The sequence below is a fragment of the Mirounga leonina genome, unplaced genomic scaffold (genome assembly GCF_011800145.1).
Source record: "Mirounga leonina isolate KUSES-001 unplaced genomic scaffold, KU_Mleo_1.0 Mir_93, whole genome shotgun sequence".
NCBI lineage: Eukaryota > Metazoa > Chordata > Mammalia > Carnivora > Phocidae > Mirounga > Mirounga leonina.
In genome coordinates, this window is record NW_023270854.1 from 47161345 (window position 1) to 47178088 (window position 16744).

Here is a 16744-nt window from a genome sequence, read left to right on the forward strand (position 1 = left end):
AGAAGGCTCTCCCTCAGCTGGCCCAGGACACGGACGTTCTGGGAGCCGCCCTGTGCATGCACCTATGATGTGCTGGCAAGGAGCAAGGGAATGGCACCGTGGCCCCAGTGTGCAAACACAAGCATGCACACACTTGGGTGCGGTGATGTGCCGGGCAGCGAGAGGAGCGGGGCACGGGACTTCACGGAGGCCACGTACTGTCTCGCAGAGTGGACGCTTCCCCTGTGGCAGCCCTCCAAGACGCGTTTATCATCCACGGCAGACGGGGCTGAACAGGATGTACAATTTTTCATTTAGGAAAGCGGCAGCAGAATGGGGAACTACCTCTAACACGGTTACCTCAAGCTGGGCCCACTGGCCAATCAGCCAATTCTTCTGTTCCCGAAATACCCAGCCCTCCCTCCCTCTTCTACCCCATACCAGGCACCCCGAACTCTCAGGGACAGACTCTCCTGCTCATCCTTGGTGGACGCAAGTCTCGAGCAGAGACTCAAAGGCCCTTGCTGGGGACTGAAGCCGGTGAGCTCCAAGCAAGGATATCTCGGAGTGGGAAGGGGTGGTCTGGATCCTTCTGTGTGGCAGCCACAGCAGCTGCGCTCTGCCCTACATGCATACACACACAGAGAAGCGGCCCGCAGCTGCGAGCCAACCACCTCGTCTCAGAGGGGGAAGGGGCAGGGCCAGCCCCAGGAGCCAGGGCTCCCAGTTCGCCACCCGCACTGCCTTCCTGCGTTTCCGCTCCTAATCGGGCTAAAAGGAGCAAGGGAGACAGCTCGGGACTGCTGGCAGGTAGGAAGGGCTGGCTGGCGGTGGGCAGCTCTGCCTCCAGCAAGGGGGGAACCCTGAGAAAGAGGTGCAGCCTCCCGAGGCCTCGCCTCTGCTTCCCTGAATGAGGACAAGCACCTGGCGCGGCTGCTTCACAGGTTTCTCCCCAAGCGCCGACAGAAACCACCACGTACCTAACGGACACTGGAGAAGTCTATCGAGAGCACAGAGGCAGGAGATGGCAGAGGGCCGGGCTCTGCACCAGGCGCGCTGAGTCAGCGTGTGAGGGCGGGGGGGCGGGGGGGGGGCGGGTGCCTGGGATCCATCCTCACAGTCACGTTGCCCGGGTGACTTGCACATCCAGCAGTCTCCTCGCCTGGCTAGCACCCAGCCACGGCTCGGCCTGGAGCCGCTTCTGCGGGATCATCTTCCCTAAAGCCCCGGCGGCCAGGTCACTCTCGCAGTGACTCACCCTCACTACACGCTATGGTCTGGAGAGCTGGCCCTCTCCCGGGACGCGCCGTGCTCTACATCCAGATTCCTTTGCAGCTAGGATCCCAGGTACCACGCCGGTTCCTCTGGTCCCACGCACCGGCACAAGGTGACACCACTGGAGCGGAAGCTGGGCTTCTTCCTGCTGCTCCTTCCATCTCAGAAGGACCGCACACACCAACAACCCAGCTCAGCCTGCAGCCCTGCGCCCAGGCCTTGCAGGAGAGACCGTTTTCACAAGTAACCCTGTCCTCACTCTTGGGGTACAGAGCCCAAGGCCTACTTTTCCTGAGAGCAGGAGTGGACCGTACATTTATTTCCAGGCTGGTCCTGGAGAGGGGGGCAGACGGTGGGCCAGTGAGCCAACACGGAGTCCCTGGGCCCAAGGCCTGGCTCCCAGTGTGGGCAGCACACAGCAGCCGCAGGCATAGCCAAGCCCTCGAGTTCATCTTCTAGGTGACAGAATTCCTCCGAATCCGCTCTGCTGTCCAGAGGTACAGAAGCGCATTCCGTCATCCTCCCCGCGTGGAGTTTCCAGCCTCAAGGCCATGTCCTTGCCACTGTTCTGGCGTGGAGTGGGAAGCCTGTTGGCAGCCTAACCCTCTACTTCTTTATCTGGCTGTCACTGGGCTACTCTGCGGGTCTTTTCTAAAGTAGATCTGGTACATTTTGGGGTGGGGGGTCTCTGCAAACCCCCATCCCTGTCAAGGCCCCCCATTTCCTGACCCCCATGTGGCTGGCAGCCTTCAGGACAGTGTGGCAGAAGGAAGGGCTCCACTGGATATGGGAGAGCTGGGCCCGGCCCTTCCAGGGTGGCTGCTCTGGGAAGCCCAAAGGCATCCAGGGAAGGAGAGGAGAACACGGACCACCGGAGGCTTGCAGCCACGGTCCCCGAGGCACGGGCCCAGTGACGCCATCACTCTAGTCCATCTCCTGACATCGATGGTGGGGTAGGCTGGTCTGGGGCAATGAAAGGCCTCCATGACGCAAGACAGGAGGAGGATGGTGGTAGGCTGGGGATGTCAGTCTGAGCACCTTAGGCAGGTAGAGAACACAACAGTGGTTGCCTCAGTTTCCTGTGCTGCCATCACCCAGTACCACAGGCTGTGCGGCTTAAACAACGGTCTCTCGGTTCTGGAGGCTACGAGTCTGAGATCAAGGTGTCAGATGGGTTCCATTCTCTCTAAAACTATGGCCAGAATCCTTCCTTGCTTGTTCCTAGCTTCTGGTAGTCCCAGGCACCCCTCGGCTTGTGGACGCATCACTGTAGTCTCTGCCAGTCCTCACCCGGTATGCTCCCCACATGTCTGTTCACATGGCTGTCTTCTCTCTGGCTCTCTGTTTATAATGACATCAAGTCATACTGGGTTAGGCCCACCTTACTCCAGTATAACCCCAGCTTAACTAGTTTATATCTGCAAACACCCTAGTTCCAAATAAGGGTCACAGTCTGAGGTCATAGGGGTTAGGACCTCAACCATTCAACCCAGTGCAGCAGTGCGGACGCCAGCTGCCCTTCACAGGCCAGACACAACTGCCCCACTGGCCGTGGCCCCGACCCAGGCGGCAGGTGCTGTTGGCCTTGGCCTCGCTGTGTGGGAGCCCTTCCAGTTTCTTCTTTCTCCACCTCCCTTGCCTGCTGGGATAGCTCCGTCCTCAGTCTTGCTATCGTCTCTGCTTCTCTGAACTGCGGCTCTGTGAGGGAAGATCACAAACTCTGGAGCCAGAACCCCCGGGTCAGACCCCAGCTCCGCCGCCCAGTAGCTGGGGGGCCCTAGTCAAACTGCTCAGTGTCCTGTGCTTCAGGCTCTTCATCTGGCTTCTCCATCATCTGCTGCATGTCGACAGATCTGTGGGGCTGCTTCAGGTCCGACTTCAACTCAGCAGCTTGGGGTCCACGACCAGGGCAGCTGAGTGGGCAGCCCCCAAAGCGATCATCTGCTCCCTGCTGAGCCCGCACAGCCCAGACTCTGGGTACTGGAGGAATCACCCCGAGCCCACGGCCGCTGGGTCAGGCAGTTCCCAGAGGGGATGACGCTCCTTGCTGTCCTCCGCTCCAGTTCCTGTTGAGAACCGCTCTCCAGAACAGAAGCAGACAAGATTCTCCTGCGTGGTCCTGTCCGTCTTGAGAATGCCTTATGACCTCTTGAGAGGCAGGACCTCTCGACCACCCGGAAGGCAGCTACCCTCTTTCCAGCGACAGAGGTGAGCTGAGGGGGCAGTACCAGAGGCTGAGCTGCACGTACGGTGTTACAACGGGCCCCCCGTTATTCAGCCCTTCTGGCTTGAGAGAAAAATGAATGAAAAGTGAGGCCACTGCTAGGCACCAGGCTCCCCTGCAAGTCTAACTGTATAGAGACTCCTAATGCCCAGGTTTTGCCCGTGCACGTTACTATGAATCAAAGCGCTAATAAACAGGCTGTGGTTCCTTCCTGGCCTGGGATGGCCTGGGACAGACTGAGTGACCACTGTTTTCAATGCCACCTAATTCCAGGCCATGGGATTTGCCGGACGTGGGGCTCCTTGTGGCCCAGGGCAGAGGCCGACAGCTGGGCCAGGCCACGTGGCACATGGAGAGCTCCAGCCCCATGGTGCCTGCAATTTTGCAGAGGGGCCATTCCACTCTTGGGATGAGAGGTAGCCTGAGTGCACGTTCGTGCGGCAGCCTGCCTGCAAGAAGCTGTGTACGCAGCCGCATGAAAGGGGAGAGGAAGGTCAGCTGGGAGGAGACCACCCAAAACGCAGAGGCGCAATTCAGAAAGGGGCCTGGCCCGCCGGGGATGGGAGGCAGCGTCAGGAAGGCCCGCTGTGAGGCTGACAACTCAGCTACCTTCCAAGACACCAGGAAAAGAAGGGAAGGCCAGAACTTAGCCATCTATCTGGAAGAGTCTACCATATGGACACACTGAGAGATCTTTGGCTTTTTCAAGAACAAAGACTGACTTAGGAGAGGAGGGAGGGAAGGGACCTTGGGCCTCCCCGGGCTCACAGCACTGGCCACAATGCTGTGCAGGGGGGGCGCCTCAGGGGGCACTGGACGCAGTGGGAGACGGGGGGGGCAGGTGAGGCAGGGAGCTGAGGCAGGTGTGGGGGGGGGTACCTATACCCCAATAACAATGCTGGAGAACAAAGAGGAGCTCAGAGCTGACAAGCTGCTGGTCTGGTTTCAACTGAAACAATATAAAAGGTGCTTCCACTTTGGGGGCTGGTAGGTCCCTCCTGTCTTCCCTATTCTCCGGCCCTGCACATCTCCCCGGGCATTCCTATGAGCAGCTCGGAACAGATGTGCGCTTGCTCTAGACTCAGCTACGGTTCCCCTCTGGGTCACGGGAGCTCCTGGGGCAGAACATTCCAAAGGAAGGAGGGCTATCAGGCAGTGCTCCCTGCAGCTCCTTCCAGCCCCAACAGCCCCCCCCCACAGCCCCCGCATGGCCGGGGTCCTCCTGCCTGACCGCGCCGGCCCCCCAAGCTCAGCCGGGCACTGGAACGCAGACGTTCCGTGCTCGCTCAGGTCGTTAAGCAGAGCGGCAGCCCTCGCTCCATCCATCTAACCACGAACAGCTGGGCATTTTGGCTCTTCTCGGCATTTTCCCCTTTCAGTAAGGGGACAAGTAAATCACAAGGAAAACTGTGGGAATGAGCGGAAGGCCTTCACAGCCTGGGGCAGCATTTGGTGCTATTTCTACCCATCGGATTCCAAATCCATAACCCTGGATTTACTCTCCCTTCCTAGCCCTGAGTGGGGGAAGCTCTTCAGTTTCCCTCACTAAAATGAAATCGTTTGCAAATCAAGGAGAGAAACACAGGAAAAACTGCTTTTGCATCAGGTTTATGCTGCCAGTGTGGATTTACCAGGAGGTGCAAAAGCAGGCCCACAGTTTCAGGTATTTGTCAAATATTTATGTGGTACTACAGAAACTTCGAGAACAGTGTCTTCACTCACTTGAGAGGACTCTGGGTGGGTGTGGCCCTGAGTTCACTCACACTCTCACACACACACACACAATTTGGATGCACTTCTAAATACATGCTTCTTAAGTGGTTGCCTCAGAGCAGGAGCTGAAGAACTGTGTACGGGGCACCATGTTAAGACCACAAAATGGTCACTGAAAATCTGAGACAAACACATAGAAAGGAAGCAGATGCTACAGCACCTTGCATAAATGTAAAGCTAATTATTTCATTTTGTATTCTTTTTATATAAGAAAAGATGAAAAGAAAACCACAACACTGATACACGCTACAACGTGGATGAACCCTGAAAACATTATCTAAGTAAAAGCCAGACACAAAAGACCACATAGTGTATGATTCCATTTTTATGAAATGTCCAGAATAGCCAAGTCTACAGAGACAGAAAGTAGATTAGTGGTTGCCTAGGGCTTAGGGGGTGGAGGGCTGAGGGTACAGGAGCTTCTTCTGGGGATGATGAAAATGTCCTGAAATTAATATGGTGATGGCTGCACAACTTTGTGAATGTCCTAAAAACCACTTAATTAGACACTTATTTATTTTCTATTTTTAGTGGGCTCTACGCCCAATGTGGGGCTTGAACTCAACCCCTGGACCAAGAGTAAGTAGCATGCTCCACCGACTGCGCCAGCCAAGGTGGCCCTATACACTTTAAAATAAAGTGAACTGTATGCTATGTGAATTATATCCAATAAAGCTGTCACATACACACAACCCAAAAAACCCCTAAAGCCAGAAAACAAACCCACCACAATGCAATAGGGCATTTAAGAAGGCATTTTATTTTAACACTTGCACCAAAAGCTGGTGGGCCTCAGAGATCCCACTGCTCAGCTCCTATGCAGGTGCCTGGCAGACTGTCCGTAGAGCTGGGGAAGCTCTAAAGCCCTTCCAAGTCTCAGGAGAGGCCTAGCAATGGTGTTATTGTAATGACTTATTATTTTTCCTAAAGTGAATGAGCTTCAAGCACCTTGAAACCTGAGGGCCCTGGAAGGAGCCTTACAAGGGAGTATCCCCTGGGGCTCAAGCTGCTTTAGCTTCTCTACAAACCCACCGTGCAGACAGGTAAGTACCTACGTCATCAAAATGGCTTTCAGTGGAAAAGAAATATGGTGAGGGAAACCAGAGCCCACCTGCCTGCCACACAGAAAGTTGACTTAGCCTTCCTTTTATTGAGTCTTAAATTTCCCACTGCTCAGCCATCTCATACTGTGCCGAAAAAGTTCTAAGACATATTCCCACAACACTGGGGAGGTCTGGGGGTAAGGAGGAGGAGTTTTTCTAGGAGTAGTGAATAGGCACTTTATCAAGAAGATCAATCCAAGAGATATCCTCTCGAGACTTATATACCTATAGATATCATAAAGGTTATTAGTCGGTTTTCCTTCTGATGTCAAAATAGTTTGAGAGGAATTTCTTCCTGAGAAGGAAAAGGATCCAGACACGCATTCAAATAACATTAACTTTGTTGGCATTATCTCAGTCAGCTCTTTTGCTTACTTTCTCCTCTTAATTGCTCTCCACACCCAGAAAAGGAAGAAAAAACAAAACCACTACTGACTTCAGCTGCCAGGTTCTAATGATAAACAACCACTTTCTGGCCAAACTTTAATTACAAGGCAGGCAGCGCACAGAGCAGGAAGCAGCCGGTTCGGACTCGAGGCCTCGCGCCCACCCTCACCGCACTGAGAAACACCATCATTAAGCTAAGGCCCTACGAGAACCTGCATGTAGCCAGGAGGCTCAACATACTTTCCTACTCTGTGGTCACCGTCTAGAAGCTTCAGGGCCAAAACCACAGGGGCAGCTGCGACTGGGGTTTCTAGACTTGTCCCACGATTTTTTTTTTTACTTCAAAATTTCCCCTTTGCCCTTTCACAGCGGCTAATAGTGGGAGTGACTTGCACAGATGAAAGTTAAAAACCAGTGTCACTCCGAATGCAAGGTCAGCTTTAAACGGGTGCCACTTAAACTTTGTACATGACAGGCTTCCTTCTAGGCCTCAGGGAAATGTTTGCCTCTGGAACTCTCCCACTTTTGAAGGCATGGCAACTGTGACCACGAGTGGCCTTTTTATCTGGTACTTAGAACACACATGAATGAAAATACTCATCCAACCACATCCTGGCGGGTTAACATCAGCTACACTAGGACCCAGAAAGCCCGCTCCTGGGTATTTACCCAGGAGAAATGAAAATATATGTCCACGCAACACTTGTATAAGAATGCCCATGGCAGCAATATTCATGGTATCCCTACCCAGGAAACCACCCAAATGTCCATCAATAGGAGTGGAGATAAATAAACTGGGGTATGTCCTTACAAGGGAACCCTAACTCGGCAATTAAAAAAAACCCAAACTACTGATATGTGCAACATGAGTGAATCTCACCTATTCTATGAAGGAAGAAGAACCAAAAAAAAAAAAAAAAATTTAAAAAGCACATAGTTTATGATTCCACTTACGTAAAGCGCTAGAATAACTGTGGTGATACAAGTCAGAACAGCATGGACAGGAGGGAACTTTCTATGGGGAAAGAAATGTTCTATCTTGACTGAAGCAGAGGTGACAAAATTCATGGAACTGCACTTAAAATGTGTGCGTTTGATCATACATAAATTACAACTTAATATGAAAAGAGAAAACAAATAAATAGTGGCTGGGGGATGCGATGGGGCAAGAGGTTTAGCGCATCACTTTCTGGGCTGCTTGATTCTGCAGAGGCCGCATGAACATCTCAGACCCTGAAATGCCACAGCCCCTGGTTCTCAGGCTTGAGGCCTTCACCGGGCTGGCCTCCCCTGAGCTGCGCTGGCAACCTAAGGGAGGCAGGCAAAGGCTTAGGCAGCAGGACCCCCACAGGCCTCGAAGGCCAGTATGAAGGGCGGTGGGCAATGCTGCGCATACAGTCAGCCTGGCACCTGGCCGCACCCTTGCCCAGCCTTCCAACAAAGGCCACTGACAGGAAGCCCTTGGGGAGGGGACAGAGGAGCCTGGGCCTCATAGGCTTCGCACAGGTCTGACGTCCACCTGCAGGGGGTGCCCTGCCAGTGATGAGGGTTCACACCCCAGGAGGAAAGCTCTAAGCTGGGTGAGTCTGTCTAGGCAGAGTGCCTCCCACCCACCCACAGGCCAAGATGGGCCCCAGACCCTCAAAGGAGGTTTTCAACAGCCTGGGTCAAGTAACCGTGTAGCTCTGTTTACCCTGGTAGTCTGTGCCTATTACAAGCACAGCTCCGTGTGCCTGGGGTCGAGTAAGTATGGAAAATCTGTCAGGATCATCATTCTCTGGGCTTGCCTTCTCCGTGTATGTGTGTGTGTGTGTGTACGCGTGTAGAGGGAAGGACAGTGACTGTCATTGTTAAAAATACTGATTTGATACACTCTCCCTCTTTCACCCCCCTTCACGAGACAGGGTCTTGCACATGGGCCTTTCCCACCAAGGCCTGGAATGGCTGCTCCTTCTTACCCCTCATACTCACCTTCAATGCCATTTCTTCAGGGGAACCTTCCTGGAGGTAGACCTCCCACCTTCACCCCCCTACCCTGCCCCCATCATCTCCTACCACTTTTCTTCACCCTCCTCATGACCGCAGTGACTTGTCTGCTTGCTCACCATCTGACCTCCCCACCTGCTGTAAGGCTGAGGAAAATGGGGATTGTGGCCGGTTTGTTCTCCACTATATAAGGAAGCATCTGGCCTGGCACACAGTAGGGCCTCAGTCAGTACTGGCTTAGTGGACAAATTCTGTATCTTCAAGCAAACCAACCAAAACCAAAACCCCCATGTGTACTTGTGCAAGTTTGCATGTGAAACAGCCCTATAATCCATGCCTGCTTCTGGAGAAGTCTCCTGGGAGCCAGTCTGAGGCTCTCTGTAACACAAGACATGCATGGCAGTGACAGAGAATACTGAAAAGTGGCTGTCCCATATCTGATCAAAGTACAAATCTCTGCGGCCAGAAGAAGAGATGTACATCTTATGGAACTGACCAGAAAATGCGGTTCACGAGCCATTTCATTCTCTAAAACACATACTATTACAGGGAGCAGGGGCTGCAGATGCAACCTGGGAAAATGAAAAATGAGCCAGTTGGGAACATACAACACGGAGGACAGGACATATATGCTGACTTGGCAAGTCATCTAGCACAGTGCCCAAGGAGGAAAATGCCCTGTGTGCACAGGCACGTGATGTAGTCTGCGACCAGAACCTTGAGACTCACAGTGAAATCACTTAAAGAAAAAAATAAGATCTGGCACCAGACTGCCACCAGGCCTACAGGAGAGGTCCATGTTATCGCCAGACATGACAGCCCAGAGAAGAGCTCCCTGCCAAACCCCAGTCGGTCAAAAATAGTGCCCTCTCTTATTCTCTTGGTTACTTAGAAATCTGTTAAAACTGTTGGCCCAAAGAGTCCTCCCCCGAGGTCGGCCGTTCTGCCACTGACTGCTGAGGGATGTGGGAGTCCCAGGCCAAGTGAGAAGAGCACCAGCCTCAGCCCCCACTTCCTTTCTGTCAACTGTGACGGCCTCACTCAGACTCCCCAAGCCACAGTTTCCTGACCATTACTTAGTAAGTAAAGCAATGAACAGCATAAAGAATCCTATTCTTACACAAGTCATGACGTTTCAGTTGCTTCCTCCTTCACATTAGGGCGGCGATTCTGGTCATTTATTAAACACTTATTATGTGCTAGCTTACATGAATACGGCCTGGCGTTGTAAAAGTAGCAACTAATCTTAACAGGTCTCGGAGTGGGGGAAAAAAACATACATGGCTCTGGTTCTGCTTTTTGTGTTAGGAGGTGGGAAATAAGGACGGGAGAGTGAGCAGCAGGGGCAATTTTAAACTCAGTGCCTTTGGTAATTCATGCTGACTCAGCATGGTGTATTAGAATAGGATTTTTGCTGGAAGCAACTGCCAAGGACTCTGCCTGGTGGCTGACGGCAGCTACTTGCCAACTGTTCAGGGAAGAAAGCGAGGCTGGAGGGTGGAACCCCAGTGCTGAGACCTCTCAGTTCAGAGTGAGTGTTCAGGGGCCCTCTGAGTAAACGGGGTCCCACTCTGGCCTCTGCAGACACAAGAGCCCAGACGAGGCTGGGGCTGCTATGAATGGCACGGGCTGGGGAGGAGCAAGGGAACCGGAGCGGGATGTTTTGAGCTGCGCCCGCCCCCTCTGGGCCTTTCAGGGAGGTGGTGGGAGCTTTCTGGGTTGGTGTTCTCCTGCCTGATGCCATGTGCGGCAGGCCTGGCCTGGCAGCTTTCCCACAAGCCCAGCTCTCCCCTTCTCCCACGGCTGCCCGGGATGCGCCTGCCGCTGAGTCGGGGCAACTCTGCCCCAAGAAAGTACACAGGACCCAGACAGGCCCCACGGGCATCTGGAGAAACGGCAGACCAAGTGGTGGGAAATGGTGGTCAGCCAAAAGCAGAAACCAAAATTACACAAAGGGAAAAACAGGAAGAGTCCATGAAGCAAAAACGGCAAGTAAAGGTTTTGCATTTAACGCCCAGAGTGGCCTACCTTCACTCTCCCAGGAAAGAATTCTGTCATCCGGAGCCCAGTGCCCAGTTTGCCTGGAGTGCACGTGGAGGCCTACAGTCACCAGGGAACTCCAAACAGAGCTGAACCTGAGGGGCCTGACCCTCCCCTAGTGGGGTCTACAGATGTAGGAGCTCAGGTGTGTCCCCCAAGAGGTGAGGGTCCCTGACCAAAGTGGTGTATGCAGGCCAGGTGACGAGAAGAACCCAGGACCAGCCCGTGCTGGGCCTTCTGTGAGCAACCTACACTGGGGAATCCCCTAGAAGCTCCCCAGGCCGCGCAGTGTTTGAACCAGCCCCCTGAGGCCAGAGAGCAGCCGCCTTTTAGGGTGAGCATGCCTGAGGGGCAGCAGGGGTGAGGCTGAGGGGCTGAGCAGACTGTCTCTCCACCACTACTCACCATGTACGAAGGAAAGATCAGAACTCGTTTGTGCTTGCCACAAGGCCACTGGGGGTCATCCAGGAGATTTGGGTCATAGTCCATAAAGTCTCCCAGGTCGCTACCTGAGGATCACACACAGAATAATCAATAGGGGCCCCAGACTCCCTGAAGCAGAAGCAGGAGGGCGGATGCCAAGACTAAAGTTAGACTGAAGCAAGGCCGGCCTCAGGTCATTGAGCCCAGAGTCACACCGCACACTCTGCCCCTCAGGAGACATCCCTACATGCCAGTGAAGGGTATCCCCTGCACAAGGGGGGTCACCAAATACTTAACATTCTCACAGTTTTTCCACTTTAGAAAATTATGTATCACTCCCCCCGACCTGAAGCGAGCACTCGGGTTACAAAATGGGGCACCAAGAAGGCGCATTTGCTGAACCTGCAGATCAAACGAGTAACTCAAGTCCTGCCCCGTGAGCCGCATGTTTCTGGTGTGAAAGCTTCCAGGCAGGCTGCTGTGTCCGTCCACAGATCAGCGTGGCGCCAGGGCAAACAGCTATCAACGGCCAGAGCTTGTGGGAACCGAAGGACAGTGCTTCCAAACTCAGCACCCGCACAGGCCTGAGCAATTTCCCCCCCTCACCTGGAGTTTCTCTGGAGTTTTCTCCCTTGTTTGAGTCTTACAAAGGTTTGTAGAGGCAAAGCTAGAAGCAAGCAAGCCCTCCTTCACACTCACAGGCCACGAGAATCACAAAAAGTTCTCACACTTGATCCAAATCGGAACACTGGGAAAATATTGGCAAGAACCAGGGTGAGATAAGGAGCTGAGTGGTGGGAGAGGGGTCCAGCCATATCTGCACGCTACAGATGGCCTTGGCATTTCTCCTTGTGGGAGCTCGGGAGTTGGTGGCTGAAACATCTCATTGGTGAGGTCCCCCTGTGGCCTGGCTGTGAACCTGTATGGCCTGAAATTGGGCTTGCCCCAAAGTCACGTGGCCCATGGGATGAGTTCATGCTCCATCCAGAGGCACCCGTCCTCCACTCTGCACACAGGGAGACCCAGCCCACACGGTGCACCGAGGCACCCTTCTCCACGCGCTGCCGGCCCCAGCCCCGCCCAAGGTTACCTGTGTCCAGGCTCCCCTGGGTGCTGCTTGCACGTCCTATGGAGAGGCTGCGGTGGCTCAGGTTACGGAACTGGGAGAAGGAGGACGTGGAGTCTATGGTATTTCTCCGGGCTCCGAAGGCATTTGTGGGTAACAGAAATTGGGTGTAAGAAACAGTCTAAAAGGTGAAGACGAAAACGGACAAAATGGATTACTCCCAGGCAATGATAGGTTTGCATTCATATTCTTACATCCGTACTTCTAAAATCCAATGAGATCTGAGATGAAATCTGTTTTGGTATTTATTTGTGCCAAAACCTAAACTCAACTAATTTGAGGCTACGTATAGTTTTAATTTATTGCACTTTGTGTGAATATTCATGTTATATGGTAGAAACATCACTGTGTTGGAGAACTATCCCAGAAGCACTGGGATGTTGTGTAATACACGAGGCACATACCGCATTGGCTTTTTTTCTTTTTTTGAACACCACACGAGCTTTATACCCCACCAAGTGCAGAATTCCAGAACACATCAGACCCCAAGAGTGTCTGATAAGGGGCTATGGCCTGCTATATGTTCTGTTGGCAGATGAGATCTCTGATGCTGGTCTCTAGCTCACCTCCCTCATTCCTGTGTGAACACTCAACCTTCAGGAATGGATACAGAACAAGTGTTTTTCTTTCCACCTACTTGGAGAAGCACGGCCCATATACCCCTGCTCGTGGACTCGGGGCTGATGACGTCCGGGCACAGTGGTGACCAGCTGTTCTGGCAGGGGGGAGGTGGGGAGGTCACTAGCTGCCCCAGCAGCTTCAGCTGGCAGCAAGCTACCCTGAGATGGCTTCCCCAAATACTTGCTTCATCTCCGTAAACAGGCTTTTGAAGGGTTTACAAAGATTACCGGGATCCAGCACAAAAAGGTCAAGTTCCTCTTTGAACTTTCACCCCTCAGACTTCCACATAGCAGCTCACTGGACTGCAGGTAAGGAGGAATGTAACAGCTCTCCTGCTAGGTGCTCACTGAGGCTGAAAGACTCAGCTTCTCAGGACCGTGGGAAGCCTCCCTCCCCCACCACCCCCAAAACAAACTTTCTAGTAGCGGGAATATAGCTTGCTGACACCATCAATTAATGCATGCTCAAACCACTCGATTCCAGAACATGCACGGGTGTGTGGGATACTCATCAGTATCGGCATTCCATCATAAATAGCACTGGGGGAGAAATACTATGCCGCTATTTCCTCACTGGCTCAGTGGGTTTTCGAGGGCACGCTAGGGAAAAGGGGACGGGCTGGCCCCAGACCTGGTTCCTCCACCGTGAGCAAGGGTCGTGGTCTGTCACGCTGCCTTCGAGTCCTGACCCTGGTGGTGTCGGCAGAGACTTGCCGATTGGAAGCTAGGAAGCCTTACCTTCCCATCAGCTCCCAGCTCCACACCTTCAAGGCCAATGATCTCTTTCAAGCTCACGGCACCTGTGGACTGCTTCCCTCCATCCAACTTCAAATCCCTGGAGAGGACAAGCCCAAGAAAAAAATGCTTTGGTTTGTACTCAAAAGAGCCACGACGATGTTTACTACACAAGACACCACAGTCACACTGACGAAAACGAGCACGCAGGCCCTGGCCAACAGGATATCCCTCTGACCCTGGGGGCCCGCTAGCACCACCTTGTTTCATCCACTTTGATATAAATGAAATGCAACCAAATGGAAAGCCTGCAGATGAAAGGCAGGCTCAGAAGCTGATGGACGACCGATGTTCCTCTGTACAAGGCCCCTCAGCTCACAGTCTGCTAACAGGAAGCCAGGGAGCATTCCCTGGGCATCACGGGGCAATGGTTGGTTCTCTTAGGCTCTGGCTGCTGGTTTCATTTTAAAGCTGGGAGAGACCACCTCTCCTGGCCGCCCCCTTTATTAGACAAAAGAAATCAATTCTTGTCCTAAACGGTTCCCAGGAGTACTGCTGGTAATGAAGGAATTAATGCCACCACATCCACCCCAGCCTCCTTGCCAGGGGACCCGGAACACGATCATCTTTCTATAAAAGAACAATCTCCAGTATTATCAGACATTTACACAGCACTTCGTAATTTACGAAGACTTCCACGCATCATCTCTGCCATCCCTTAACATGACCCTATCAGACAGGTATTGCTATTATTATCTTATTTCACAGAGGAAAAGCCCACAGGAGGCTAAGTGGCTTGCCAAGGTCACCAGGATGGCAGGCTGTAGAGACTGGTTTTGCATCCAGGGCTGTTTCTAGCACCTCACGTTGCCTGAGAGACGCAAGACTGAGCTGGCTGTGGTTACGCTCAGGTGTAACTGCTCACATTGTCAAGGATAATCCCCCTCCTTGCAGTGGTCCTCGGGCTTGGATGCTGATTAGAATCACCTGGGGATCTCTGACAAACTACCGCAGCCTGGACCCCACCCGCAGACATTCTGTTTCAGTTGGTATGGAGTGCAACCTGGGTGTCAGTTTTAAACACTTGCCAGGGGATTCTAAAATGCAGCCATGTTTGGGAAGGACTGTCTTCCAGTTTCTGGCTCTAGAATGTGGTGCTTGTTAGTCAAAAGTCATCTCAGGCTCGCAGCGTTCTTGCTGTGTGGCCTGGAGAGAGGCACCACATTCAGGGGCTGGCTCCCACAACCTAAGCAAGAACAAACAATACGTAAAGACAAGCCTCTCCAGGCAGAAGATAAAGAATTCAAGGAAAAAGAGAAGGAGCCGGGTGAGTGAGGGAACAGACAAGGAACCTCCCCTTCTGGGAAGGAAAATGGCTTCTCTGATTTAGTTGAGCAATCACTGGCTCTGTAAGCCTACCTCTAATGCAGAAGTGTGATTAATGACAGTTTTTAAAAGAAATAGCTATGGGGCACCTGGGTGGCTCAGTCGGTTAGGCATCTGATTTTCGGCTCAGGTCATGATCTCGGGGTCCTGGGATCAAAACCTGAGTGGGCTCCGTGCTCGGGGTTGGGGGGCGGGGGGAGTCTGCTTGTCCCTCTCCTTCTGCCCCTCCCCACTGCTTGCGCATGCTCTCACTCTCAAATATTTAAAAAAAAGGGAATAGCCAAAATTTGCATCCAGTAAGTACTGCATTTTTTAAAGGTAGTCTCCTTAGGACGCCATGGTATTGCCATGCTCAAAACTTTCTGGAGCCCCCCTGGGAATCAACACTAAAGTCACGCAAAAAAAGCCAATAACCAACCCATCCCAGTCTGCAACCTTTGTATTTATACATATTTTTGCTCTGAACACTATTACTTGAATCAGTGCTCCCCCCTGCCCTGCCTACTGATGGACTGTAAATGAGTATAAATGACTTCAGGTAATTCCAGGCATCAAGCTCACCCCCTAGGGATGGTGCAGAACAGTAACTTACAGAGCTGTAAACACTCCGTTAGAAGGTGCAGACCATCCCATCCAGAGCTCCAAGCATATTCTGAGCAATGGGAGTACTCTCGGGATGTGCCTCCTCTGCGGGGGACTGTGAGGTCCAGGATGACTGAAATCACGTCACTTTATAAACATGCTCTGTGAACAGAGACCTGCATTCCAGGTATGGATCTTAAATCTGCAGCTAGAAGGGCCACGCAAGCAGGCGGGGAGCAGAGTGGGGCTCAGCGAGGCCACCAGAACCCAGGGATGGCACATGCCAGAGACCACCCACCCTGCTGCCCTGCCTCCTGTGGGAGCCGTCCGGGATGCTGGCCCTCACAAAGGGAAATGCCAACAGAGCAAGAACCTGAACCAGGCAACGAGGCAAAAGTAGCCGTGAAGGGCAAGGAGAAAGGGGACGGCCGTGGCAGCCCAGGGGGGGAGCAAGTACAAAGAGTGCAGCGCCTTGCATTTCATGAAAGTCTCTCCGGCTCACTTCCGGGACGTCCTCCTTGCCTGAAAAGCACCCCGGCAAGCACGTGCCTCAAATTCCCAACTCCCAAACAACTGTCTCCTTGTTTCCATTTTGCCAGACAGAGAATGTTATTTAGGGCTGAAACTAATTTAAAAGCAGGGCCCATCTTCATGGGGTAAGGAAACCCAGAGAAGGAGCACCTGGGTGGCTCAGTCGTTAAGCATCTGCCTTCAGCTCAGGTCATGATCCCAGGGTCCTGGGATCAAACCCCGCATCAGGCTCCCCGCTCAGCAGGAAGCCTGCTTCTCCCTCTCCCACTCCCTCTGCTTGTGTTCCCTCTCTCGCTATGTCTCTGTCAAATAAATGAATAAAATCTTAAAAAAAAAAAACAAAACCAAAGAAATAAGGATATTAAAATATGCCCATTTTAAGAGTACTCCTGAATGGAGAGCTGGCTGCAGGCAGGGACATTCCATGTTTCTGTCCAGATACACACGATGTCTGATGTGTAGTATTTACTTGAAGGAGCCAGGCAGCCTGGCTCTTTGCTGTCTCACCAGTGCTGGTTCCTTAGCTAAGTGCTCTGCTGCAGCCTCGTATTAACATGAGCCACACGAAAATGCT

General features: G+C 52.7%; 1 protein-coding gene across 1 annotated transcript in view; it reads right to left on the bottom strand.

The window, feature by feature from the left end:
- CABLES1 (Cdk5 and Abl enzyme substrate 1) overlaps positions 1 to 16744 on the bottom strand; it is a 111000-nt gene that overhangs the window by 7990 nt on the left and 86266 nt on the right. The window contains 3 exon segments of the mRNA XM_034996036.1: positions 11173 to 11276; positions 12281 to 12437; positions 13675 to 13771. Of these exon segments, the coding sequence (XP_034851927.1) occupies positions 11173 to 11276; positions 12281 to 12437; positions 13675 to 13771 (358 nt within the window).